Source organism: Hemiscyllium ocellatum, chromosome 4, assembly GCF_020745735.1.
Source record: "Hemiscyllium ocellatum isolate sHemOce1 chromosome 4, sHemOce1.pat.X.cur, whole genome shotgun sequence".
Lineage (NCBI taxonomy): Eukaryota > Metazoa > Chordata > Chondrichthyes > Orectolobiformes > Hemiscylliidae > Hemiscyllium > Hemiscyllium ocellatum.
This window is the reverse complement of record NC_083404.1, coordinates 105405640-105433499: the sequence shown is the minus strand read 5'-3', so window position 1 is coordinate 105433499 and position 27860 is coordinate 105405640. Positions and strand designations below refer to the sequence as shown.

Genomic DNA, 27860 nt, shown 5'->3' with positions numbered 1-27860 from the left:
GAGGCCTGCCAGTGCTCGGCCATGCCCCCACGCATCACATCTGAGTGACACGCATCGAGTGGGTGTAGACTTGCATTAACTGTTTGCCCGCCAAACAACCTTGTTAATGAGAAAACAACTTCATTAAAAAAACCTTTGAACTTTGGAGCTTTTTGGATTTCAGGATTTCGGATAAAGTGTTGTCTACCTGTACTCATAGAGTCATGGAATTGAACAGCATGGAAACAGATCCTTCATTCAACTTGTCCATGCCAATGAAATATCCTAAGTTAACTTAGTCCCATTTGCCAGTATTTGCCTCATATCCTTCTAAACCCTTCCTATTCATGTACCCATCCAGATATATTTTAAATGTTATATTGTAATTTTAATTGTCATTATAATAGTAATTGTAACGGCTCGGTGCTGGTGAACACCGGAGGAGAGCCAGTCCAATTGCCTGCTAGTACACATTACCTAGACTTGCATATGACATAATGACTGTTTAAATGAGATGCTGCAAGCTGCCCAGTGCCAAAGTAACTGGTTCAATGAACAGAGAAAGTTGATTTAAAATCGTGCATACAACAGTGGAACTGGGCTCTGGAAATGTGACCCCTGAAACCCCGGAATCCTGTTTTTTACTTTTACCCCAATTCACTGATTAGTCCTGCTTCAGCTTCCCGGCCCCTGAGGTCTGGAAAGGGTTGCATCATCAGTGGATAAAAATCCTATGCCAATTTTGATTTGTTTCAGGGATACAGGAGAATTATAAGACTGTGGATTCCAACTGTGGTTTTTAAATGACTCACAGATGCAGAAAGCTTGCACAGACATCGACATAATGCCTTTCACAATTTTAGATGTCCCAAAGCAGTTAATGAAGTACTTTTGTAGTTACCGTGGTAATTAAGGAAACACAGCAGCCTATTTGAGCACAGCAAGATTCAACAAATAGCAACATGATCACGACCAAATAATCTGTTTTTACTGGTATTGACTAAGGGATTAACAGGCCAAGATGTCAGGAATAACTCCCCTGTATTTGTGCTAAACTATGACATGTGACATCTTTTTGTATCTAAAGAAAAAGTAGGTGGGGCGTTGGATAATATATTGCATCTTAAAGATGGCTCCTCTCGCAATGCAGCACTCCCTCAGCATTGCACTGACAGCCTGAATTTTCTCAAGTCTCTGGGCTGGACATCCCAGCTTTTGAGCTAAGATTGCAGTCTCAGCCACTGTTGGCATCTTGGGTTAACCAACACTGTCTGCTGCTTTCCTCCCTCTGAAATCCCCAGAAGAAATGAAAGATTAAATGATTTTGAAACTAAAATGCTCATACTTCTGCACAAAGTCCAGGGTGGCAGTGGTGGTTTCCTGGGCTACTGCTTGAATCTCCTCCAATCCAGTTGCATGGTAGGAATTCCCACAATGTGCATATACCCCTGCCAGCTCCACACCTTCACATTCTGCAATTGATTTTGCCAGTATCATTGCTGCTGGATCCTCAGGTCGCACCCCAACTGTAAACAGGAAGAAACTTCATTTAAATTGTAGACCTCCTGCACTTCACAAAACACAACAACCTGAATTAGAATCCCTACAGCATGGAAACAAGCCCTTTGGCCCAACAAGTCCATGCCAACCCTCTGAAGAGTAACACACCCAGACCCTTTACCAATGTAGCTAGCCTACACATCCCTGAATGCTATGTGCAATTTAGCATGGCTAATTCACCTAAGCTGCAAATCTTCGTGATTGTGGGAGGAAACCCACGCACACACTGGGTGAACTTGCAAACTCCACACAGTCACCTGAGACGGGAATCAAACTCGGGTCCCTGAGAGACAGCAATGCTAACCACTGTGTCACCCTAAAAGCCACAAACTTGCCTTCTCTGAGGATTGAACTCAGGACCTTCAGATTTGAATCCAAACCTGAACCCATTCCATATTTCCACTGTCAGCCTCACTTCTAGTTTTATTTCAATAGACCAGCTCAGATTAAGACATCCTTGGCAGTGCCTTGCATCTCTCACCCTATAGTAAAAAATGAGGTCTGCAGATGCTGGAGATCACAGCTGCAAATGTGTTGCTGGTCAAAGCACAGCAGGTTAGGCAGCATCTCAGGAATAGAGAATTCGACGTTTCGAGCTTATGCTCGAAACGTCGAATTCTCTATTCCTGAGATGCTGCCTAACCTCTCTCACCCTATACCCTTGGATTTCAATAATTGGTCAAGGAATTTAGCAGTAAAGATGGCTGAGAAATTATGGTAAATGTTTAAGAAAATAGTTCATGGCTCATTACAAATCAGTGAGGAAGAAGACAATCATGGTTAACCAGGGAGGTTAAGGATATCATCAAATTGCTGAAAAATATACAATATTGCAAATGTCAGTAGTAAGTCAGAGGATTGGGAAAATTTTAAGAATCTACAAAAGATGATCAAAAATATGATAAACAGTGAGAAAATAATCTTTGAGGGTAAACTTGTAAACAATATCAGGATCAGGATTAAAGACAAAATTTAAGAGTGAGGCCAAAGTCCCTTGGGGAATGAGGCTGGAGAAATAATAATGGGATCCTGGAAGAGTTAAAGGAGTTGAATAAATACTTTTCCCCAGTCATCTCAGTAGAAGGCACTAATACCATTCAAAAATTACGAAATAATCAGGTAGCAGAAAAGAGAGAGGGAACAAATAATGATGTGGGGGGTGGGGGGCATACTTTTACCGTGAAAGGCAAGAGGTTTGGAGGGTATTTAAGGAAAATTATTTTCACCCAGAGCATGGTGAGAATCCGGAATGCATTGCCTGGAAGATTGATGGGTAACCTCACAGCCTTTAAAATTACTCTATAAATACCATAACTATCATTTACAGTACTAGGGAAACTATTGGAACAAAAGATTGATATGGGTCTGGACCTAAGACATTAAAGGCATCCTCAGACATTAAAAAAAGTGGCAGTGACAGTGACAATTGCTGCATGAGTAATAATATTCCCGGAATTCTTAAATTTGGATAAGGTTCCAGGGATTGGAAAACTGCCAATGAAACACCTTTATTCAAAAAGGGAAGGCAACAAAAGACAGCTAACTACATGTCAGTGTGCTTAATATCTGTGTTTCAGAAAATGTTAGAGTCTATTATAAAGGATGTAATAGCAAAACAGGAGTACATCATGTAATCGAGCAGGGTAAGCTTGATTTCATGAAGATAAAATCATATTGACAAATCTTTTCAAATCTTTGAGGATGTAACAAGCAGGATAGATTAAGGGGATGTCATGAATGTAATATATTTGAATTTCTGGAAGACATTTAATAAAGTACCACATGTTAAACTGCATAATAAGACTCCTTGGTATTGGAGGCAGTATACTAGCCTTGATAGAGGATTAGCTAAGTAGTAGAAGATAGAGACTTGGAATAAGGGGACTTTTTCACCATGGCAATCTGTAATCACTGGAGTACCTCTGGGATCAGTGCTGGAGCAACAATTATTTACAATGAATATTCATGTTTTGGATGAGGAAACTGAATGCACTACAGCTAAGATGGCAGATGACATAAAAATAGGTGAGAAGGGATATATTGTGGGAAAGTGTGAGGTTATGCACTCTAGCATAGATAAGTTGGATATCATTTAAATGGAGAAAGAATGCAGAAAGCTACAACACAGAAGGATTTGGGAATTCTTGTGTATAAATCACAAAAATCTAGCATCCAAGTTCAACATGTAACAGGAATGGAGTACCAAGCTGGAGGGATCTTTCTAAAACTATATAATACACTAGTCTGATCGCATTTGGAATACTGTGAACAGTGCTGCTCCTCTTATCTCAGGAAAGATATACTGGCATTTGTGGCAGCCCTAATAACATGCACTAGGTTGTATTCAGGCATGGAGGGATTCCATTATGAGGAGAGGTTGAGTAGGTTGGACCTGTTCTCTTTGGAGGATGCATGAATAACTATCCTCTCCAAGAGCAATGAGGAGATTGTGAGTCAATCAGTCAGAAGAATGAGAGGTGACCTTATTGAAAAATGCAAGATCCTTTGAGGACTTAACAGGGTAGATGCAGAATGATTGTTTTCCCTTGTGGAAGAGACCAGAACCAGAGGGCATAATCCTATAATGAGGGGTCACCCAGTTAGGACAGAACATTTTTTTCTCTCCATGAATTGTGAATTTATGGAATTCTTTGCAGCAGAGGGCTGTAGGGGATGTGTTGTTCGGAAGGTTCAAGGCTGAGATAGACAGACTTTTAATCCAGAAGGGAATCAAGGGTTATGGGGAATGGAGTTGAGGATTATCAGATCTGCCATGATCTCACTGAATGGCAGAGCAGATTTGATGGGCTGAATGGCTTATTTCTGCTCCTATATCTTTTGGTATATTCATCACTAACTACCGCTTCAAACAATCTTACGGTTTTGTGTTTGTCACCAGTTCACCTCAATACCCACAAGTCAACGGTGAGTCTGAATAGGGGTTCTGTACTGTCAAGGCATTGTCGAAGGAAAATTACAATATTGACTTGGCCTTGCTAAGTTTCCAGTCCTCATTTTCACATCAGTATAACTCATACAGAACTCCTAATGGACGAGACATTAAACACTCGGCTTCTGAGGTTCCTGTATACTTTCCAATCAGTTATTAGATTAAATTACTTACAGAGTGGAAACAGGCCCTTTGGCCCAACAAGTCCACACTGACTTCTCCAAAAAGAAACCCACCCAGACTCATTCCCCTACATTTACCCCTTCACCTAACACTACGAGCAATTTAGCACGGCCAATTCATCTAACCTGCACATTTTTGGACTGTGGTAGGAAACCGGAGCGGAGACACAGAGAGAATGTGCAAACTCCACACAGACAGTTGCCCGAGGCAGGAATTGAACCCAGGTCTCTGGCGCTGTGAGGCAGCAGTGCTAACCACTGTGCCACCGTGCCGCACATAAAGGTTATCATTGAGGCTGATTTGAATAAGGTCAGACAGAGGAGGATCACGAGAGTGTAAGGGGACAAAAGATTGATATGGGCCTGGACCAGTGCTGACCACCACATTCTCAGGTGGCTTTAGTGGCTATCAGCAAGCGGCCTTTACAGACCTGGATTGACCACGTTTGTGAATGGGAAGACACTCTAACCACCTTAATGAACTATTCACATTCTCCTGCACTGGATGCCTGAATAACCATCCTCTCCAAGAGCAATGAGGAGATTGTCAGTCAGATTAGTCAAGCCACTGGAATGTCTTTCCCTCTGACTCAGAGAGCCCAACAGTGACTTCAGCCAATAGGGAAGTAGAAATAGGATAAACATGCAAAAAGTTTATGATATAAATAATCTATGGGTTGAATCAAAGACTGGGAGGTTGATGGTGCTGCATAAGTGGTTAATAGATACAGTGCATCATCAGTGAGGATGTCACATCATCTGAAAGTAGGATCTGAAGGAAGAAGGTCTTGCTGAATCATAAATAAATGTTCATTTGTTTGCTATGATATAATTTTGAGTCCACATCCATTGAAAACATCCACAATCTGGCTGCAATTTTGGAAGACAGATCACTGTAAGTATTTAAAGAGGAGAAAAGTAGATTTTTGAAATACTGAGGAGTTAAGGCTGTGCCTGAAAGAGGAGTTTCGCCCTGGGGCACATGTTCTTATAGAACAGCAGAGCAGCCTTGAAGGGCTGAATGGCCTATTTGTGATCCTATTTCTTACATTGTTATAAATCTGTATAGTGCCGTACTTAAGATTAGGATGAGATCTTGTCTGCTGTCTTAGGATGATGCAAAAGATCCATTGGCACCATTTTGAGGAAGGGCAGAAGACCTCTCCTCACCACTGAGTCGATAATTATCAACATCAGTAAAAATGTTAGTGAGACTTTTGCAAAGGCAGTACCTTTCCTATTTATGTTTTAAAAGCATTAATAATCCGTAAAGCACTTTGTGACCTTTATGACATAATTATCAAAACAAATCTTTCATGCCATTAATATATCTTGTTCAACCTCCCTTTCCTCCTTTGTGACTGTCCTTAAAACTTCATTGACTGATATCTTGATCACTCCTCTGAATTTAACCTTTGATTCAATGTCTTTACTTTACCTCATGCCTGTGAAGTGTCTCAGGACATTTATTTTTCTCTGTACAAAAAAGGGAACCTATGAATACCGATCATCACCTGGAGTGTATAGATGACAGCGTAATTTAACAAAGCAGCTTTCACAGTGGAAGCTCTAAATTTCTTTCTGGATGGGCCTCTGGATCTTTCTCATCTGCATCTGTTTTCTGGGAACACTCTATCCCACAAAAATGTAGGAATCTGGAGTTTTGTTTTGCATCAATTCATACACAACCCTGTTAACCAACACTGCAGGAGAATATGCCACTTCCAAAGGCTGTACTGGCACCTAGTGGCTGTACCATGGAATCTCACTGGAAGCTGACCTAATTTCAGATGCAAGTGCGGGTCAAAAATTTGATCACAGCAAAATCCTTCTGCCATTAGCTCATATCAATACCCACTATGACCATACAAATGTGTCCAGGTTCAAGTCTCATCTATGCTGCAAATGTGTTACAAGTTGTCTAAACAGTTTGATTCAAAATAATTACAAAAATCATCAGCAGACACTATTTACAACAAAAAACAGAATTTTTTTTTAAACACAGTAGGTCTGGCAGCATCTGTACACAGAAAACAGGGCTAACTGATGGTAGCTAGGAAAAGGTTGGTATTTATGCTGAAGATGAGGTTGGGCTGGGGGTGGAGTGAGAGATGAGTGGATAGATGGAGATAGAACCCAGCGACAGAGATATTAAAGGACTAGGCAGACGAGGGGATTATTGATAGTAAGCCAGGACAGAAGAGAAGCTGAATAAGTGACAATGAGAGCTGACAGTGGGAGGGAATAGGTTAAAGAAACCCATGTCATGGCAGGACCAGGGTATGAGGATGGGCAAAAAACATAAGGATGAAATCAGGGCTCTAAGGTTATTGAGTCATAGTCATACAGCATGAAAATAGACCTTTTGGTCCAACCAGTCCATGACAACCATAATCCAAAATTAAACCAGTCCCACCTGCCTGTGCTAGGCCTACATCCCTCCAAACATTTTTTATTCATGTACATGTCTTTTCATGTACATCTAAATGTCTTTTAAATGTTGTAATGCACCCACAACCACCACTTACTCTGTAACTTCATTCCACAAACAGACCACTCCCTGCATAAAAATATTGCCTCCTTGTGTCTCTTTTAAATCTTTCTCTTCTCGCCTTAAAAATATGTCCCTTAGTCTTGAAATCCCTCATCCTAGGGAAAAGACACCTGCCATTCAGCTTACCTATATTCCTCATGATTTTACAAACCTCTCTAAGATCATCCCTCAACCTTCCACATTTAGTGAAGTAAATCCCAGCCTATCCAGCCTCTCCATTTACCTTAAATCTTCCATTCCCAGCAACATCCTGTAAAGCTCTTCTGAACCCTCTCCAGCTTAATGATATTCTTCCTATAACGGGGCAACCAGAACTGGACACAGTACTCCAGAAGATGCCTCACCAATGTCCTGTACAACCTCAACATAACATCTCAACTCCTATATTCAAAGCTCTGAACATGAAGGCAAGTGTGCTAACCACTTTTTTAACCAACTTGTTTACCTGTGATGCAAATTTCAAAGAATTATGTATCTGAACCCCTAGGTTTCTCTGTTTTACAACACTACCAAAGGCCCTACTTGTAATTGTATAAGACCTGTCTGTAAATGCAATACCACATGATGGGTTAGGGTATGACCATTGGTGGTAGTCACTACGAGATCACGCTTGAAATACCTCCACCATCTGCTTTACCATTTTCTGCTCTAAGGACAACAAGTCCAACTTTTCCGGTTAATCCACATAACTGTAACCCCTCATTCCTGGAACAACTCTTGTAAATCTGCTCTTTACCCCCTTTAAAGTTTTCATATCCTTCCTAAAGCATACTGCCCAGAACTGACCTTCTATCCCAGCTGAGGCCAAACTTGTGTTTTACAAATTTAACTGCCTGGATTTTATATTCATGCCTGTATATATCAAGCACATAAATCCCATTTGCTTCATGAATCTCTTTGTTAATTTAAGCCAGCCACTTCAGAAATTTGAACACAGACAACACCAGTTCTCTGTCCTGCATTACCTTTAACACTGTAGCATATTCCATATGGTTGTCTCTTTTCATTTTCCCAACCAAAATGTATTACGTCTTGAAGTCTATTATTATTTCTATGTTTACTGTACTTCCAAATATTGTCATTGACATATTTAAAAATTGTGTCTTCAATTCTGCCCACAATTCTAAGTGATTAATATATATCAAAACAGCAGGCATAATTATGGACCCTTGAACAACTTCACTGTCCAACTCCCTCTAACCCAAAAACAGTCTTTAATCACAAGCATTTTCTATATCTCAGTTAATTCTGCATCTATGACGCTACTGCTGCTTTTATCCCATGAACTTTAATTTTAAGAACCAGCTGTGTATCTCTCATATTGTGCTGTGCGAAAAACTGCTAAAAACTCTTTGAACTAAAAGAGGTCTGACAATTATAAGGTGTACGTTTAAAAAAAAACACATTTTAAAATCGGAAACTTTTCTTTCACAAAATAAGGAGAGCAATTTTTTCCCATTCACAATGCTGTCTACCCTGGAAAATCAATGCATACCTGCCCAAGCAGTGCAAACAAATGGATTACCCTCCTAAGACACCAAGCTAAGCTGAGTTACAAAAGTATATTTAAAAAGAACTGTAGAATAATATATAGATAATTTTGAAATTAGTCATGTTTATGTGGGACATAAAATCTGTAATGTGACAGTTATTGAACTCGATGTTGAGTCCTAGAAGCTGCAAGGTCCCCAAGTGGAAAATGAGATGCTGTTCTTCAAGCATGTGTAGACCTTCATTGGAGCACGGCAGCAGGCTTGTGACAGAAATGTTCGTCTCGGACCACAATGGTGTATTGAAGTAGAAGGCAACTGTAAGCATGGTTTCATTTTTACATACAGAATGTATATGTTCTGCAAAGCAGTCACCCATTTGGCGTTTTGTTTCTCCAGTACAGAGGACACCTCGTTCTGAGCAGCGACTACAGTAGACTGGATTGAATGAAGTGTAGGTAAATTGCTGCTTCATCTGTGGGGTATATCTGGATTGTGAGAAGGGTAAATGGGCAGGTTTTACACTTGCAATTGCAGGGAAGGTACCGCCGTGGGGCTGATGTTCATAGTATCAATTAACTAAGTAAGATATGACATTATTAAAGTATCCTAAATTGACCTTGGAAACCAGGTGTCCAGAGTTGGGGCACGCAAAACAAGGGAGCTCCCAGGAAATATCATTGGCTTAATTTTATATCTACTGGTCACTTTACTTCACTTTATTGAATTAATTTTGCAATTAAGGTTGTTCTGTTTGTTAAGAGACTGATAAAAGTTGTCTGTGTTTTAAGCAAATCGCAGCAGTTTTTCCAGATTACACAGAGGTGCTTAACCCTTGTGTTGCTGGATAACCTATGTCCAGCGTCATAATAAATTGTTGAAACAGACCGAACTGCTAGTGTTTATTTGACCGATCGTGGAACCGAGAGGCCCCTCCCAGGGGTCTGGATTTACTTGGGAAGCTGTTGGGAATGAAGGAGGTGTAGAAGGAATAATCTAGGAGGAACGCTGGCAAAGTAGGGGAGGGGAATATGTGTCTGTTCATGGCATTCCACTCGAGGTGAAAGAAATGATGGTTTATGATCCTTTGGATGTGGAGGCTGGTGAGGATGTGAGGTCCCTATCATTGTTGTGGAGGGAAAAGGCTACCATGTTCCAGTGTGCCTCAGCAGAAACTCGAAGAACAGCATCTCCCAGTCGGTAGGGAAATGCAACAGCCTATCTATATACCATATGCCCCGTAAACAATGTGATAATAATCTGATTATCTGTTTAATTGATGTTGCCTGAGGGACAGATGTAGATCTTTCTTTAAATATGCCACAGAATCTTAGACCCATCTAAATGGAGAAACTGGTCTTCAGTCTAATGTCTCATCCAAAACCCTCTTGCAGTACTGCAATGAAGTATGACACTGTATTACATATTCAAGTCTCTGGAGTGAGGGTGAACACACTAGTTTCTGATGTGGAGATTAAAGCACTACCATGGAACTGAGGCTTACTACCACAATGCCTTAATTTTCCTATTTGAAAGCTCATTGATCTAGTATCCTAATTCCACGTGAAAATTCACCTTTCTAGTATCCTGACTCTCCTTTAGTAAAAAGTGAGGTCTGCAGATGCTGGAGATCAGAGCTGAAAATGTGTTGCTGGTTAAAGCACAGCAGGTTAGGCAGCATCCAAGGAACAGGAAATTCGACATTTCGGGCCAGAGCCCTTCATCAGGAATGAGGAGAGTGTGCCAGGCAGGCTAAGATAAAAGGTAGGGAGGAGGGATTTGGGGGAGGGGCGATGGAGATGTGATAGGTGGAAGGAGGTCAAGGTGAGGGTGATAGGCCGGAGTGGGGTGGGGGCGGAGAGGTCAGGAAGAAGATTGCAGGTTAGGAGGGTGGTGCTGAGTTGAGGGAACCGACTGAGACAAGGTGGGGGGAGGGGAAATGAGGAAACTGGAGAAATCTGAGTTCATCCCTTGTGGTTGGAGGGTTCCCAGGCGGAAGATGAGGCGCTCTTCCTCCAACCGTCGTGTTGTTATGTTCTGCCGATGGAGGAGTCCAAGGACCTGCATGTCCTCGGTGAAATGGGAGGGAGAGTTAAAGTGTTGAGCCACGGGTGGTTGGGTTGGTTGGTCTGGGTGTCCCAGAGGTGTTCCCTGAAGCATTCCGCAAGTAGGCGGCCCGTCTCCTTTAGTCAAAGCAACAGATTTCAAGGAGTATTGTATGAAAGGTGAAAAGAAAGTTAGAGAGACAGTGATTCAGAAAAGTAATTCCAAATCCTAAAGTCTTAGCGGTTGTAGGAAACATGAACACATGAATAAGGAACAACAGTAGGTCACTCAGACCTCTGAGCTGGCTCTGCCATTAAATAAGATCATAGCTGACCTGATTCTATCCTCAACTCTCCATTCCTGCATATCCCCAGTATTCTTTCATAAATGGTTGAGTGTTTAAAATTGGAGATGCTCAGGAGTCCAGATTGTATATTGTACAATAATATATAAGCTGCAAATGTGTTGCTGGTCAAAGCACAGCAGGTTAGGCAGCATCTCAGGAATAGAGAATTCGACGTTTCGAGCATAAGCCCTTCATCAGGAATAAGAGAGAGAGCCAAGCAGGCTGAGATAAAAGGTAGGGAGGAGGGACTAGGGGGAGGGGCGATGGAGGTGGGATAGGTGGAAGGAGGTCAAGGTGAGGGTGATAGGCCGGAGTGGGGTGGGGGCGGAGAGGTCAGGAAGAGGATTGCAGGTTAGGAGGGCGGTGCTGAGTTGAGGGAACCGACTGAGACAAGGTGGGGGGAGGGGAAATGAGGAAGCTGGAGAAATCTGAATTCATACCTTGTGGTTGGAGGGTTCCCAGGCGGAAGATGAGGCGCTCCTCCTCCAGCCGTCGTGTAGTTGTGTTCTGCCGGTGGAGGAGTCCAAGGACCTGCATGTCCTCGGTGGAGTGGGAGGGGGAGTTAAAGTGTTGAGCCACGGGGTGATTGGGTTGGTTGGTTCGGGCGGCCCAGAGGTGTTCTCTGAAGCGTTCCGCAAGTAAGCGGCCTGTCTCACCAATATAGAGGAGGCCACATCGGGTGCAGCGGATGCAATAGATGATGTGTGTGGAGGTACAGGTTTTTACTCAATAATATATAAGGGTAATATCAGAGAATTGTAGGGTTGCAGATACTGTAGGGATGGAGAGAGGCCAAGCTATTAATGTCATTTGTACGTAAAAGATCTCATGGCATATTTGAAGATGAGGAGGCGTGTTCTTCCCGTGTCCTGGCAAACAATTATCCCTCAACCAACCTCGCTTAATTGACTCAGTTGACTATGAAACACTTGGATTACAAAAGTTGCTATGAATATCAGTTTCTTTCTTATTTTCTTTCCCAGTGCATGTAATATTCCACATTAGCCTACCTCTTCCATTGTTGCAGTCTATCTTCTGCCAGACCAGCCATGCCTTCCCATCTTTCAGTCGCCTCTTTTTGAGTTCTGCCAGGGCCAGCTCATTGTCAATCAACACATGGAACATCTCCAGGCGTTCTGCCAGCTTAGCACAGATGTCCACTTTGTCAAAAGGAAGCGGATAAGCATACAGGATATCATCAAAGCCGTGGTCAGTGTAGAAACGTGCTTCAGCCAGTGTGGAGACAACGATGCACCTTCGAGAGCCCCCTGTCATAATATCCGCACATTCCCTGAAATTGAGAAAAGAAAAGGCACAAGCTCAGCAGCAAGAGGAATTCAGTGCAAGTACCTCCTCCCAATCCCTTTATTCTAACACTCCGACTCCAATTTCTCAACCAATTCAGCACACGTCGCAAGGTCACCTGCAAATCTATGTGTTTTCATGTTTGCAAGATTAAAGATTATTGCAGGCATACAGGAATGTAAAATTGAGGTTAAAATTGGATTATGATCTTACTGAAAGGGGGAGTAGTCACGAAGGGCTGAATGGCCTACTCTTGTTTCTTGGTCACATCTATTAATTTTTAAGAATTCATTTTCAGAATGTGGGCCAGCATTTATTACCCATCCCTAGTTGCACTTGAGAAGTTTTTGGTAGTGAGCTGCCTTCTTAGACCACTGCAATCCATATGCTGTAGGTTGACCCACAATGCCCTTAGGGAGGAATTTGAGGAGTTCAAACCAGAGACACTAGAGGAACTGGGATATATTTGAAGTCGGGATGGTGAATGATAATTTGTTGTGCGTAGATCTTGCTATAATCCCTATTGGCAAGATTCATTGACACTTGTCCGTTACTATGTCAGTGAACTTCTCAAGAAAAAAATGTAACTAGATTTTTTTCAGTTGCTTTTTTTCTAAGTTCACCCTGACTCTATTTTCATGGAGTTTAGCTCAGAGAATATTGCACACGGGGGTGAAATGCAGAGTGGGACAGAGGGTCCCCGTAGTGAATTTAGCCAAAGACCTGGGTTATTTCAATTTGAAAGCTAATTTAAATCTTGGATTATGGCTGGAGCAGGAACTGGGCTGAAAGCCCCAGGATGTTAAATCCCAAGGGAATGGTCACCAGCATGAAGTTAATCCTGGGAAGAAGGGGGCTGAGGGAGTGTTGGTGCTGGAAAACACAAACAAGGAAAGTGTAGGGAATGCCCAAAAATCCTCTGTAGGTAGATCCAAATGAAACATTCCAGTTTCTCCAGGCCCCTGAGGAAAGATCAATTTAAATTCTTACTTTGTCTCTTCTGCTCTTAGCAAACTCTGGTTCTGTCGCTGACTTTGCCCCAATACAACTCTTATGAGTTTCAATAAAAATCACATTATAGCCCCAGCACATCATCAGGATGCATGATTCACATTTTAATTATCGGGTATTCCTGTGGCAAACAGAGGTCCAGGGGTTTAAATAGTGGGAACCCTGGAACAATGCAACAGTTTCCACAGATCACCATTTAATACAGTCCCCACACCCCGTGCCCATTCTGCCATTCCCTGGGCAGGCTGAGATAAAAAATAGCTCGAAGAATCTTGGTACCTGTCCTGTTTGAGCTATTCGGTTTCTTTTAAGTTACATGAAAAAGAAAAATACTGCCACATCCAAACTGCTTTTGCTGCAGACTTTCATAATCTCCATATTTGTACAACACTCCTCCCTCACACTAAATGACTAATATCGGGAAAGCTGTAGACAATGCATGCTAGAGTCATATTTATTCTTTGCTGTTTGTAAACTCAATTCCAGTGTTTGCATGGCCTGGTCACCCTCTCCTTCAAATCCCTTTTATCACAGTAATTGTTCCTTTGGTCTATATTCCTGCTGATTTCCCATTTGACCTAATCTTTCTAAAGATTTAATAACTTGGAATATTAGTTCACAATCATTATCTAGCATGAATCGAAGCTAAATTTGTGTTTCTAATGCAATTATTTAGTTTCTTAGACTATGTAAATTCTTTTACAGAATTTTTATTTGGTTAACTGTTTCCTGCTGTTATGTACTATAATGTGTTTGCTGGATTACTGGATCAGCAATGTAATTCTTTCTTTTTAATCACTTCTGTTTTGTGCTGTGACCAAATCCAGAAAGGTGAATAAATTCCTCTATTTTAACTCCAGAGGTTGGTATAACAAAACTTGACTTTTTTTAAAAAAGTTGAGCTACCCTCAATTCAATCTGTACTTCATCACACGTAAAGCTACAAAGTAAGCCACAGTGCTTGAGCTAGCAAGTAAGGAGCTGAAAATGTGTTGCTGGAAAAGCGCAGCAGGTCAGGCAGCATCCAAAGAGCAGGAGATTCGACGTTTCGGGCATAAGCCCTTCTTTATTATGCCCGAAACATCGAATCTCCTGCTCTTTGGATGCTGCCTGACCTGCTGCGCTTTTCCTGCAACACATTTTCAGCTCTGATCTCCAACATCTGCAGACCTCACTTTCTCCTAGCGAGTAAGGAATCTGTTTTATTATTTTAAACACACTCACTTATTTGAAACATGGAATCCTTGTCAATTGTTGAAGCCTATGCCAAATCCTACAACATACACACACTCAAGCACTAAAGCAAACAGAACAAATTACAGTGTAGGGAAATGAAGTTGAAAAAAGTATAAGAATTTATGTTCCAATGTTCCTTTAGTTCTCAGAAAGCCCAGTGAGGTTGTGACAGCTGTAAGCTGGTTGTCCTTTTGAAGGCAAATTCTCCAAACACAATCAGACGTTTTCTCAAAAAGGTGGCCTGGCATTTGAAGTACCTTATATTTTTAAATTCTCTGTCACTTTGATGTATTCAAGCTTGTAATAGAGATAGAATCCCAGTTTGAATAAAAGGTGTTGAGAGAGAACTGCTGGTTATTCCATCCAGCAGGTTTTGTTAATGTTGCTGCCTTCTATAACCAGCAGAAAAGCTTCTAATCACAGCCTTTCTCAAGGGTGACTTTTGATCATTTCGAAAATAAGTATTCACGCGCAATTCATGGCAATGAAGAAGCTTCAGCCTCCTATTATCAAAACTATAAAGATGCCACAGAAGCATAAGAGAGTTTTCAACACCCTCTTTTTTTATAATGCTTTTTGTTAAGGTTTCTTTTATCTCTTTACTATTCCTGCAGATAAAAGGTGAAGGTTGATAGGGAGCTGAACAATGTGGGCTATGGCGAGAAATGTGGCAGAATTTTGTAAGAAGTCTATCAAGGCCTATCTTGGGGTCAGGAGCAACTTGCTGCATTTTCTAAATAAGTTCAAGGTGAGATTATTGCTAGGCAGCAGCGTGTTGCCTATTAAGGCAACATTTCTTGTTTATAATCTTATTAACTGCACATCTTACCTGATTAAAATCTTATCTAGCCAAAAATCTGCCATGAGCAAACTAGATGCCAAGAAATCTCAAGATGGATGTTATCTGGCAATGTCAGCTCACTGCTGGCTGCAAAGAGTCTCTATGTCGATCACACATAACAGCATCTCAGGACACGATTCATGGGCACCTGCTGAATGCATCTCTCATCCACGATTGACATGTAATGATTACCAAACCTTCCGAATCCTCATGGCTCCTTTCCAATCTGCTTGAAGATACGAAGGAAGTTGAAACCTGCATTTCAGGACATACCTAAAATGCTACAGCAAGGACATTTATATGCAGGGACAGGCATCACGCTCAGACATTGGACTAGAATGTTTTTCAGGGCTGCTCACTTGCTCCCTTAGTGCTACCTGGATCCTCACTGCTTCTCTGCCTTGCCTTGCCTTACCTATTAAAGTAATCACACAACCTTGTTGGTGAGTAAGGGGCATACATTTTGCTGCATAGTACCGCGCAACACCAATCTCACACCTGCACCATGTGCCAGTGGCTTTCACTATACATGCAGCAAGCAAGCAGCCATATCTCAAACTCTGAGGGATGTAGTCCTCACAGAAGTCCACGGAAGCACCCATTAGTCGGAAGTGTTGGCATAATACGACAGCAGCAGCCTCTCACACCAGTCTAAGGGATTGGCCATGGTCAGATCAGGGTGCTATTGGTCAGGGGGTCCATGTCTCTGAAGTTTGTGGAGTGGATTGTGTGGCTCCAATGTGGCCAAACCAAGGGGATTAGAGTTAACAAGGTCGGGGAGATAAGCAGCCACCAGTCAGGGGTCCAAGACTCAAGGTCACTCAACAGTGTGGACCATGGTCAGTCCATTGGAACCATTCTCAGAAACTGAGAGGGGCTGTGGTTACTAATTACTAGCTGCCATGGGAAGGAGACTTGGGAATTATTTCTGGTGAATAAGGGTAGTGGGGGAATAATAATTATAAAAGGGGGGGGCAAAGTATTTGGAAAGGGGAATTTAATAAAGCATGGATAGGAATGAGTCAATGTGGGAAGTGGGATTGGAAATGGTCAACAGCATTTTGGCTTCAAGGAGCGGCAGTGGGGGTCACAGGTTTTAGTATCTGATCATTTCTGGCATTGCCACCCAGTGATGTGGGTTATCAGGAGTTGTGGAGGGTAAAGTGAGTAGGTGCAGACTTTTATGGACTGGCTGGATGCAAAGCTGAGGGAGTTCATGGGAGAGCTATCGGGAAGGGGAACTGGATGTTTGAGGCATCTTTGGGTACTTAGAGGCAGAGGCTGGAAAGCACTGTCTAAAATTTGCTCACTATCATCTTCAATGATAACAGAAATTCACAAACTGCAGTAGGAAATGAACTGAATGCGACCACACCTGGAGTGGGCAGAGTATCTCGAACCATGAGTGAGAGGGGTGTAGGACCCAGTGATGCGAGGTGCACACATCCATGCACTGTTCTGGATACAGACATCGGAGCCCCCTAATTCCTGGTGATTCTTATTGCATTGTGTCCCTGTGTGCTGTACACATTCCCTGCCCTGGACATTGCTGACCCTTCCTTCATGTCAAGTGAATGAATTAGGCATCAGGCTGGCACTGTTACATTCAGGATTTCACAGAGTCTCAAACAAATGGATACACTACAAAACCATTCACATTTATGGAAACATTTATAAGCAATGTCATCTGTGTCACCAAAGTATCCAAAAGGGACTCTTTCTCTCAGTGTGCCTCAGTCTTGTCCTAGATTCTGCAGCTTGGATGGAGGAAACTTGCTTAGTAGTGGAGCCTGATGGCTTTGAAGATTTAATCAGGCAACCCCAGGGTCATCTGTGGGTCAATGGCTCTGACATGCTGAAGGTCATCTTTTCAGAGGCGGCTGAACCCTCCTTGGTTTGAACGTCCAAGAGTCTGAAAGGTGGCCAATCAGGAGAGGACTTACAGAGATGATGAAGTCACTTAAGGATTGGACACATTCAAATAACAAGGCAACTTGCGATTATGGCAATTGTCATGATGTTTGAGTAGCAATCCTGAGATTATCTTACTCAAGTTCCTGATTTTAAATTCGTGCATGCTTATGAAACTCCATTAGTTGGAATGGTTCACTTTTTTTAAGTTCCTTTCCATCCTTTACCCTCGTAGCTGGTAGGCAACATCCCTGCTGGTTCTTAGCAGGGAAAATGGTCTATCCTAATTATTCAATGCTGCCTGACCTGCTGCACTTTTCCAGCAACACATTTTTAAGCTCTGATCTCCTGCATCTGCAGTCCTCACTTTCTCCTAATTATTCAATGCCTTACAATGAAAATCTTTCCAATCTGCCATTTACAACCCTATAGACTAATTCCTGCTTCACAATGCCTAGATTAACATTCATCTTTATCCACACAAATGACAAGTACATTATACATGTTGGTCAGTTCAATTTCTGTGGTTCCCCTTTCTTTGCCTCAAATAAATACTCCTTATGTTGCTGGCTGTCAGTTACATGTTTGTCTACCTGTACATCCCTGTGCTATGTGAATGTATGTTGTAATAACCTATCTAGAAATTTCTGCAAGTTCACTACTTATCAGAATTTCTATAATTTGTACTTCACACTGTGCTAAACCATGGTGACTTGTGAGATAGAAATTTTCCAATAGCACCATCACTGGTGCATTTCTGTACGTATGTGGTTGCATATGTGCTCATCTGTATGCATGTCTCTATGTGTGTGTGCATGAAAACATGTATGAATGCATGTGTTTGTGTATGCCTATGTGTGCTCACAGGTATGCATGTCTCCAAGCATATTTGAATGTATGTATGTATGTGTGTGTATGTAATACTTGGCTCAACAGTGGAATACACAATTGAACAGCCTCAGCAACTCATGAACAACACTTGCAAGAGCAGAGGAGAAGATTAAAGAAGAAATCTGAGCTACTTACACAGTTTTATGAGTCTTCATGTGTGGTCGGAGATGAACTCCCAGGGCCTGACATCGCTCAATCATTCGTTTTGCATTATTTTCAACTTTCTGGATATCAACGGTGAATGCAGGGGTCAAGAGTTGCTGAACTGATGCTACAGAAGCCATGGCGAACTTGTGAGATGAAAGCTCCAGTCATAGGTTAGTCATTCAGGCAGCACCTAAAGCTAGGGTGTCATTGGAAGGAAGAGGAAAATAAAGTTCATGTAACGTTAAGTTTCTCTCTCTGCAGATTGGAGTTTGGTCTATTCCAAACCCTAACTACTCCATCTATGAAAAAGACTTTTTTCTTAATGCACATTTGCCGCTTTCACAAAACACTTTTGAAACATTGCCCACTTATTCTCAAACCACTTTTGAGCAGGAACAGTTTCTGCCTTTCTACTCTGTCCAGACCTCTCAGTGATTTTGAACACTTGTTTCAAGTCTCCTCTTAGCCTTCTTTTCTCCAAGGAAAACAATCTCATCTCCAAACTTTCTTCAGAACTGAAATATCTGGAACCATTCAATCAGCAAACTCAGTCTTACTCAAAAATGCATGCACTCAGTCCTAGGTTAAAAAGTCTGAATTTTTACTTTGTATAAAAGTAGTTCATAGTTTGTAGTTGTCATTGAACTGAAGGCTACAATTTAAATTCTGTAGTTGCCACTCTTAAACCGGGTTTTAATTTTCTCAACGGTTCCAATGAAAGGGCAGCTGAAACTGGATCCTCATTCAGTGACTCTGATTTGCCGTTTATGTTGAATATATATATAAGTAGCCAACTTGGTATGACTTAGCATGTCTGGAGGCAATTTATAACTGAATGTCACAGTTGAGTGCTTCAAGGAGGTAAGTGGAGGAACAGTATGTGGTGTTTGATCACTTTTGCCTAAACTTTCCAGCCTCTAATTAAAAAATCGATAACATAAAGATCAAAGGATTCTTCAAGTGTAAAAAGCAAGGATAAGAGATTAATCAGATAATAAATTAAACAAAATACAATATTGATGAGTAATGTGCTGTTGCTGTAGCATGTAGAAGGCTGGATACTAAAGTGATTCAAAGCAAATTTATCTTTAATAAGGTTGCAGGTCAAGGAACTTTGTATCTGAGTTAAGGAGTTGGAATCCAACCAGACATGCTAGTAAACAGAAAATATTAGGAAAAAAAAGACCATATTTAATGTAAAGTTGTTGACACTAGTCACCAATTCTCATTGTTTTACAGAAGTATTTTATCCAAAATATCTGGATGATCTTAAGTTCTGTTGCGAGAAGTTTCAAGAACAATGTTCAATTTTTGTTAGAATTCTAATTAAATATTCTAGTTTTTGTAAAAAGAAAGGTTGGGAAATTTGAAAGATTCATTGTATTATTAAAACACTTTTGTTAATAATACTATTATATGGAAAATAGATTTTACAAAAGTGCATGCAATCTAAGACATAAGATGAAAATAAAAAGTTTCCTCCTCTTTTTATTAGTTTGTTTGAAGATAATCTCTATGTCACCAAAGGTTTTATTATAAGAAGAGGGTGGTCTATTACTTTAGCAAATAAGAGAGAAATAAGTGATGGATATTAATTGTTTTTTAAAAATTTTTTTATTGAAAAGATTTTTTTAAATAAAATTACAAAACTACAGAATTATAACAACAAACCAACAACCACACTACTCTATATATAAAAAAAACACAAACAGAACGAAACTATACTCATGTCCAAGAAAAACAAATCAAAGTAATAAATAAATAACACAGCTCAGTGCCATGAAACAATAGCTCCTGACCTTTGACAGCATTAAATATTACACCTGCATTTGTGTGAAATTCTTCGTCTCGGGACACTAAGTTCACAAAATCAAACCATCATGGCTATACAAAGCCCAAATTAAAAGTCAGAAAAATCTGCTTCAAGGTAAGCCAAAAAGGGCTACCACACCTTCGGTTTTTTGGTGCACCATATTTGTGAGACAGTCCAGGGGACTATGTTCCATGATTAGCTTGTTCTAATCAGACAGGCATGAGGGGTTTTCAGACACCCAGCACAGCAAAATGTCTTTCCTTCCCCATGTGTATCTAAAGAAGATAAATTGGGCAGGTCCAGGAGAAGACAGACTGGGTCCATCTTAACTTTGGCCCACAAGACCCTCTCTATTACTCCTCCCACAGCATTCCAATACATACAAAGCCTGTGGCAGGACCCCAGGCAGTGAGTGAGAGCATCCATACTTATTTTACACTTGGGACGTATTGAGGATATCTTAAATTTCGAGAGACAATCTAAGGCCAAATGGACCCTATGAAAATTCTTCAATTGCATGGCATGGGTCCTATTAGAAATGGAAGTCTTTTTCGCATTCTCACAAATATTCTCCCATGACTCAGAAGAGATCTCAACTCTCATAGTCATTCAATATCATCCGAGGGACCACCCCCAACAGATGATAAAGAGTACTCACTAAGAGAGTGCTCTTGGCATGAAGCACCCTCTTCTCTACATCAGATCTGAGAAGTCAGTCAAAAGCACAGCTTCTTTTTGGATAAAATCGCTAATCTGGAAAAAACAAAATAGGTATCTGCTAGATAATCCATTCTTAAGGATTATTTGGTCAAAGGACATCATTATTTCCCCCTCAAATAAATCATCCAAACAGGAAACTCCCCTAGCTGCCCAGAGTTTAAACCCGGGGTCCATTGTCCCTGGCTGGGAACCCAGCATACCAATAGCAGGGGTAAGAAAAGATGTTTTAGATGTATTACTCACTCTGCCGCATTGCCCTCCACACTTTGACAGTATTAATAATTATTGGATAACAGTAATTTTCCACAACTGTCTTCATTTTGTCTAGAAATAATAAACTAACAAGAGGACACTTTACCTGGGAGACCTCAATATCCAACCATATTGTTACCGGGTCCCCACAAACCCAGTCACATCTTTTAATATCCGGGAGGTCGACTCCTCCCAGCCCTTGGGGCAATTGCAATTTCATGAGCTTAATAAGGGGTCACCTATGGTGCCAGATAAAAGAGCTAAACCAACCATTAAGTCTCTGGGAAAAACCAATGGATGCATCTGCATAGGGTTTAGCAAACAAGGAAGGACATACATTTCAATGAGAGCTACTCAACCTAACCAAGATATTGAAGGGCCTCCCATCTTTGAAGATCTTGTTTAATCTTGTCAAACAAATGGACAAAATTAGCCTTAAATAGCTGATTGAAGCTGGGAGTAACTAAAAGGCCTAGATAGAGAAAATCTCCCTGTGACCATTGAAAGGGAAACCATGACTCACCCTCGACGTCAGGTATTCTCCTAAGATCCACTCCCACCCCACCCCCACCGTAGACATAGCCTCCAATTTTGAAAAATTAATCTTGTAACCCCAAAAAGAGCCAAATGAACTGTATCAAATGAGGCACAGAAACTGCTGGGTTCAAAAGAAAAATAAGAACATCATCTGCAAATAATGTAATCTTATATGCCTTTGATCCCACTTCTGGGGTGGCTATATTAGGATCCCCACAAATAGCCTCTGCCAGCGGCTCAATCACCAACGTAAAAAATAGAGGTGATAGGGGACAACCTTGCCGACTGCCCCTACAAAAATTAAAATTACTAGATCTTACACCATTGGTGAGAACCGCCGCCAGAGCATCACTATGAAGGATCCTTACCCATCTGGTAAAGACTTCACCGAGACCAAACCGTTCCAGGGTAGAGAAAAGATATGCCACTCCACCCAATCAAATGCCTTCTCTGCGTCTACAGAAATGACATATCCCTGAACCAATTGCTGCTGACACGCTTGAGTCATATTGAGTAACCTCTTAAACATTGTTGAAGGATCTGCGGCCCTTTACAAAACCAGTCTTGTCCCCTTGGACAATGGAAGGCAACACCATTCCAACCTTAATGCAAGAGTCTTAGACAGAATTTTAAAATCAGAATTTAAAAGCAAGATGGCTCTATAATAAGCACAGTCCTCCAGGCTCTTCCCTTTCTTAAGGATGAGAGAGAGATATTAGCCTCTCTCAAGGGTGACGGGAGGCAATCATGACTGTATGAGTAGTTGTACTTGTCCAACATCAGCCCTGACAATATATTTATAAATTCTTTGTAAAATTCATGAGAAAGACCATCAGGGCCGGGTGCCTTTCTACTTTGAAGGTGCTTCACTGCCTCCTGTATCTCTTGCACTGTTAAAGGGGCATTAAGGAGAGGCGCCTGTTTGGAGGTCCCACCTGGAAGATTTAGGTTCTTAAAAAAGAACACCATCTTTTCCCATCTATTTCACAGTGTTCTGACTGGTATACTTCAGAGTAAAACCTCTGAAATACAGCACTGATCTTTTTAGAATCACAAGTGAGAATCCCAGTCCCTTTCCTAATTGAAGCAATAGATTGTTGAGCATTCTTTTTCAGGGCCATACATGCCAAATATTTGCCCAGCCTATCACCATGTTCAAACAACCTTTGCTCCTCAAAGAAGTGTCTTCCTTGCTGTCTGGGGGAGCATGGAATTAAAGGTTGACCGAAGAGCTGTGACCTGCTGCAACTTAACCACCAATGGCCTCTTAAAATATGCCGACTCGGCTGCCTTCAGTCATGCCTCAGCAGATGCTGCTGCTCTCCCTTCTGCCACTTCCGACTGGCAGAATAATTATCCCTCTAGCATAAACCTGAGCAATCTCCCATGGAACAAATGGGTTACTAGCCATATTTGAACTGATAGCCAAGAATGCTTTAAACTTGTGAGAGAAATACTCAATTAGCTTACTGGCGTTGAGAATAAAGGGATCTATTCGCCAGTGCCGTGAACCTGTTACATTATCCTTAATCTAAACCACTAAATATACTGCTGCATGATCGGAGGTGGCAATATTCCCAATTGCGCAGGGTATCACCAAATCCAAAAAAAAGTCACTGGGGTTAAGAAAAGATCAATCCTTGTACGGTGCTTATGCAGATTAGAAAAAAAATGTAAAGTCCCTACCTATAGGGTGGAGATGTCTCCAAACATCGACCAGCCCCAGTTCCACACAGAAATCAAGTAGCTGCTTAGATTGTGGAGACAGTTTTGGGGGCCTTTGGGCATTCCATCCACCATAGGGTCCATAAGGCAGTTAAAAATCACCCTCTCCTCCCCCAACACATAATTATATGCCACGACCCAAAGGCCATCAATTTGGAAAATGCATAAATCAAAAATTAAAGGGGAAAATGGACGAGGAAAACACCTGATCAAACCCACCCTGCTGTGACTTCAAATTCCTTATCATCAAGGTGAGTCGCCTGCAATCGGGCAATATCCATCCTCTCCTTTTTAAGATTCGACAGCACCTTTTTTCTCTTGACCAGCAAGTGACCCTTAATGTTCCAGGTCCACTATTTAAGAACACAGTTAGCCATGACCCCCGACAACAAACTTTGGACTCCCAAAAGGAAGAATTCGACTTACAAAACACTGAGCATAAATAAAAACAGTCCAAAAACTACACGCACTATAACTACAATACCTAACAGACCAACAGAACTTTCAAAAACTACATCTACAAAAACAGCAAAAAACCAAACCAAGTACCGATCATGAAGGGTACTTGATGGGAGATTCTAGCTCATGCCCACAAGAGGCACTTACACTTCCCACATACACCTCCATTCCTCCTTCCACCTTGAGCTGCATCCCAAACCCAAGCAAAAGAAAGAGAGAAAAAAATGTGGAAATGCAAACAAATACTCTGCCCATAAACAACCATACCTGAACACCAATTAACATCAGGAAAAAAAACCCCAATAATATTTTCTTTAAGGAAAAGATAGGAATACAGAAAGCAAAGGAAAAAAAGCATTACTGTGCATATCGTATAGTCCATCCATTCTATTTTAAAGTCTCCAGAAAAATTTTTGCTTTTTCTGAGGAATCAAATGATTGCACAGTGCCCTCATGAGTAAAACAAAGCACCGCCGGGTACTTTACAGAATATCGAATACCAAGGTCCCTCAGTTTTCTCTTAACCTCATCAAATGACTTCCTTTTATGGATCATGGCCGCAGAAAAGTCCTGGAAGCACATCATCCTGGATCCCTTGTAAATCAAGGCCTGTGGATCCTTCCCCAGCGTTCTGGAAGCTTCCATAACTCTCTGCTTGTCCCGATAGCACTGGAATCACACCAAGGCTGAGTGGGGGTGCTGGTCCAAACTGGACCTGTGCACAATAAATCCAGTGTGTTCTGTCGACGTTCACACTGCCTGCCTTGGCCACCCAACCAAGAAATCGTAGCAGTTAGTCTTCAAAAAAGCTTGCTGGCTGCTCGCCTTCCACTCCCTCCGGCAGCCCAATGACACGGATATTCTTTCTCCTACCTCTGTTTTTGAGGTCGTCGACCTGTTCGATTAAGGTTCAGACCTGTTTCCCGAGGGCCTGAATCTGCTCCGTTGAGAACTCGATCACAGTCTCCGACGTTGCAGTCCGCTGCACAACCTCTTCCATCCACTTTCCAAGCACAAGCTCCTGCTTGTGCTTGTGCAGCATGGTCGAGATCGGCTCCAGCCAAGTATGACACACCTCGATCGGCGCCTAGATCATCTCCGTGGTTTGTTGGGTAGCTGATTTCATCGTAGTCGTAGTCACCGGCGTGCCCAATGCTGTTGGCAAATGTGTCCCATGTGTTGGGACTTAGTCGAATTTTTCCCTTTAGTCGTTCTCGCTTACCAAAACAAGATTTAAACAGTTCGACAAGTGTTTAACAACTATTTTTTCTTAAGTGGGGGTGGGTAAAAACACCACTACACCTGGGTTGGGGTGCAGAGCTTTCAGCTCGCCGCCATCTTGGATCCCCTGATGTTAATTGCTTAATTGTCTGGCATATATATGTGAAGGGAACTGTTGGAGGATTAGATTAGATTTCCTACAGTGTGGAAACAGGCCCTTCAGCCCAACAAGTCCACACCGACCCACTGAAGCGCAACCCACCCAGACCCATTCCCCTACATTTACCCCTTCACCTAACACTACGGGCAATTTAGCATGTCCAATTCACCTAACCTGCACATTTTTTTTGGATTGTGGAAGGAAACCGGAGCACCCGGAGGAAACCCACGCAGACACGGGGAGAATGTGCAAACTCCACACAGAGAGTGGCCTGAGGCGGGAATTGAACCCGGATGTTTTAGTCAATACATTCTCTATCTTATGTCTTAAGCTGAAATCCAATTAGACCATAAGACCATAAGACAAAGGTGCAAAAATTAGGCTATTTTGCCATTCAATCATAGTTGATAAGTTTCTCAACCCCATTCTTTCCCTGCAAATTAGCCCGCAAGACATAAGACATTAGCACTGTTCACCAGTGATCCTTGCAAAATCATACCCAAATGAAGACAGGATCTGAGTCAGCTCTGATGTTTCCCATGATTAATCATCTCTATCGCATTTAAACCATGCATGGTTGACGCTTGGTTCTGTATGTGATCACTATGCAAATCATATCTCAGTGAAGGTTAGGACACAAACAGAAACATTTCATCAAATATAGTCTTACACATCCAAAGGACATGCAACCATCTTTAAAAAAAGGTTAGGTGTTATTTTTACGAAACCAATTTTCTTGGTGAATTACTTTTTCACTTCTTTCCTCTTAGAGTTTGCTGAAAGTGCAGCTTCATTCAGGGTCAATGTTCAACAGTTGAAGGGATCATCCATAAATTGCATAAAAATGAAAAAAGGCTGAATTTAAAGAAATGAGATGACAGCTGGATTCCAGAAATAACAACAAATGAACAGTTAAGCTACTAGCGGCATTGCTTCTGGAATAACTAATTGTTGTGCTGCCGGTTTGAGGTTGACATCTACTTGGGGTTGTGCTGTGAGTTCCTGCTGTGGATCTTCATGCAACTGAACAGGCTGATTGTCAACCTGCAGATCTTTAGCCACATGGGGAAGGATGTCCCAGGAAGTAGAGGGATCCAGCGTGCAGAATTTGCTCCTTTTTCAGGCTCGTCATTAAGGTGTTTTGACTCAAAGCATGATGCAGCTTGATGTTCAAGTTGCCACTATTTTAAACAGTTGGTAGCAAACTCCTCCTGGTCATTAATGTCAATGCTGCTACATTTGAAAAAGAATGTCAATGTGTGTGTAGCATTTTCCTTGTTCTGCTCTGGAACAATTGACATTTGAAAGTTGAGAAAGTAGGACCAGTTTTCCTATATCCAGACATGTCCTATCCACTGTGGTTAATTTTGAAAGAATTTCACCCGAGTGTTTACAGAGCTGGGTTCAAAAAGGACATCAGGAATTGTTTGACTGTATTGCATTTGAATCCAGTAACTGCGACAGAAACATTACCGGTAGAATTTCTCTAGTACTCTTATGTGTCACTGATGGACAATCTAGGTTTCACTTCAAAACAGCTGTATTGACAACTGTTCTGTACACTTAGACTCGTGTTGATTTGTGGACATCTTTGTTGTTAAAGACTCAGTGATGCAGTTGGTAGAAGACTGAGCTGGTGGAACTGATCCTGTGTTGCATTGTCTCATTGAAGAGTGGCTGCTAAGGCATGGGCAGTGTTCAATATATTTCAGAGTGTCTCCTTCAACTTACAAGGGAGGTTGAATATTTGACGCATTCCTGATGAAGGGCTTATGCCCAAAATGCCGACTCTCCTGCTCCTTGGATGCTGACTGACCTGCCATGCTTTTCCAGCACCACACCTTTCGTCTCCAGGTTGAATATTTGACCTATCCTTGACAACGTTCAAGGATAGAAGTCTCTTGTATGTAAGTCTCTTTAGTGAGATCAAGTGTGGTTTACATATCTGATGCAGAGTGGGAAACAACGCTACACTCTTCTCCACGCTGTAGGTCATGTAGATGTGGTGGTCAGTTTAGTTTGGTAAACTATTTCAAGGAAGTAGCCCAGACCCTAACTTTGCTAGTTGTTTTAAGCAGGTGTACAGTGGATATTCCAGGAGTGATGCATCTGGTTAAAACACTTCGTTTTAAACAAAACAGATTTTATTTGCAAGATTACCAAGTGAAACACATACGAAAGAGAACAGAATATAGAATATGGAATAACTTAACCTAACCAAAAACCCAACAGGTTATCTCATCTTAATGACGCTATTCCAAATACTTACAACATCCCCATAAACACCCCTCAGCATAAAAGGCAAAATCAAACACAGGGTCTTACAAGAGAGATGTTAGAGAGAGGGACATTTGTGTCTCGACAAGGCAATGGCAATCATCTTTTCTTGATCTGCCACATGCACAATTTTCAAATTGAATGGCTGTAACAACAAGCTCCATCTAAACAGTCGGGCATTTTTATCCTTAAATTTCTCCACAAACATCAATGGGTTATGATCAGTGAATATGATTGTCTCAGATAT

At 41.6% G+C, this 27860-nt stretch overlaps 1 protein-coding gene across 1 annotated transcript in view; it reads right to left on the bottom strand.

Annotated features, from left to right (window-relative positions):
* The window catches only part of zgc:162816 (uncharacterized protein LOC571260 homolog), a 64429-nt gene extending 38287 nt beyond the window's left edge, over window positions 1-26142 (bottom strand). The window contains exons 1-4 of the mRNA XM_060824440.1: window positions 26085-26142; window positions 18438-18645; window positions 12118-12398; window positions 1325-1505 (exon numbers count right to left, since the gene is read on the bottom strand). Of these exons, the coding sequence (XP_060680423.1) occupies window positions 1325-1505; window positions 12118-12398; window positions 18438-18586 (611 nt within the window). The 5' untranslated portion in view covers window positions 18587-18645; window positions 26085-26142. The remainder of the gene's footprint in view (window positions 1-1324; window positions 1506-12117; window positions 12399-18437; window positions 18646-26084) is intronic.
* Between the last annotated feature and the right edge of the window lie 1718 nt (window positions 26143-27860).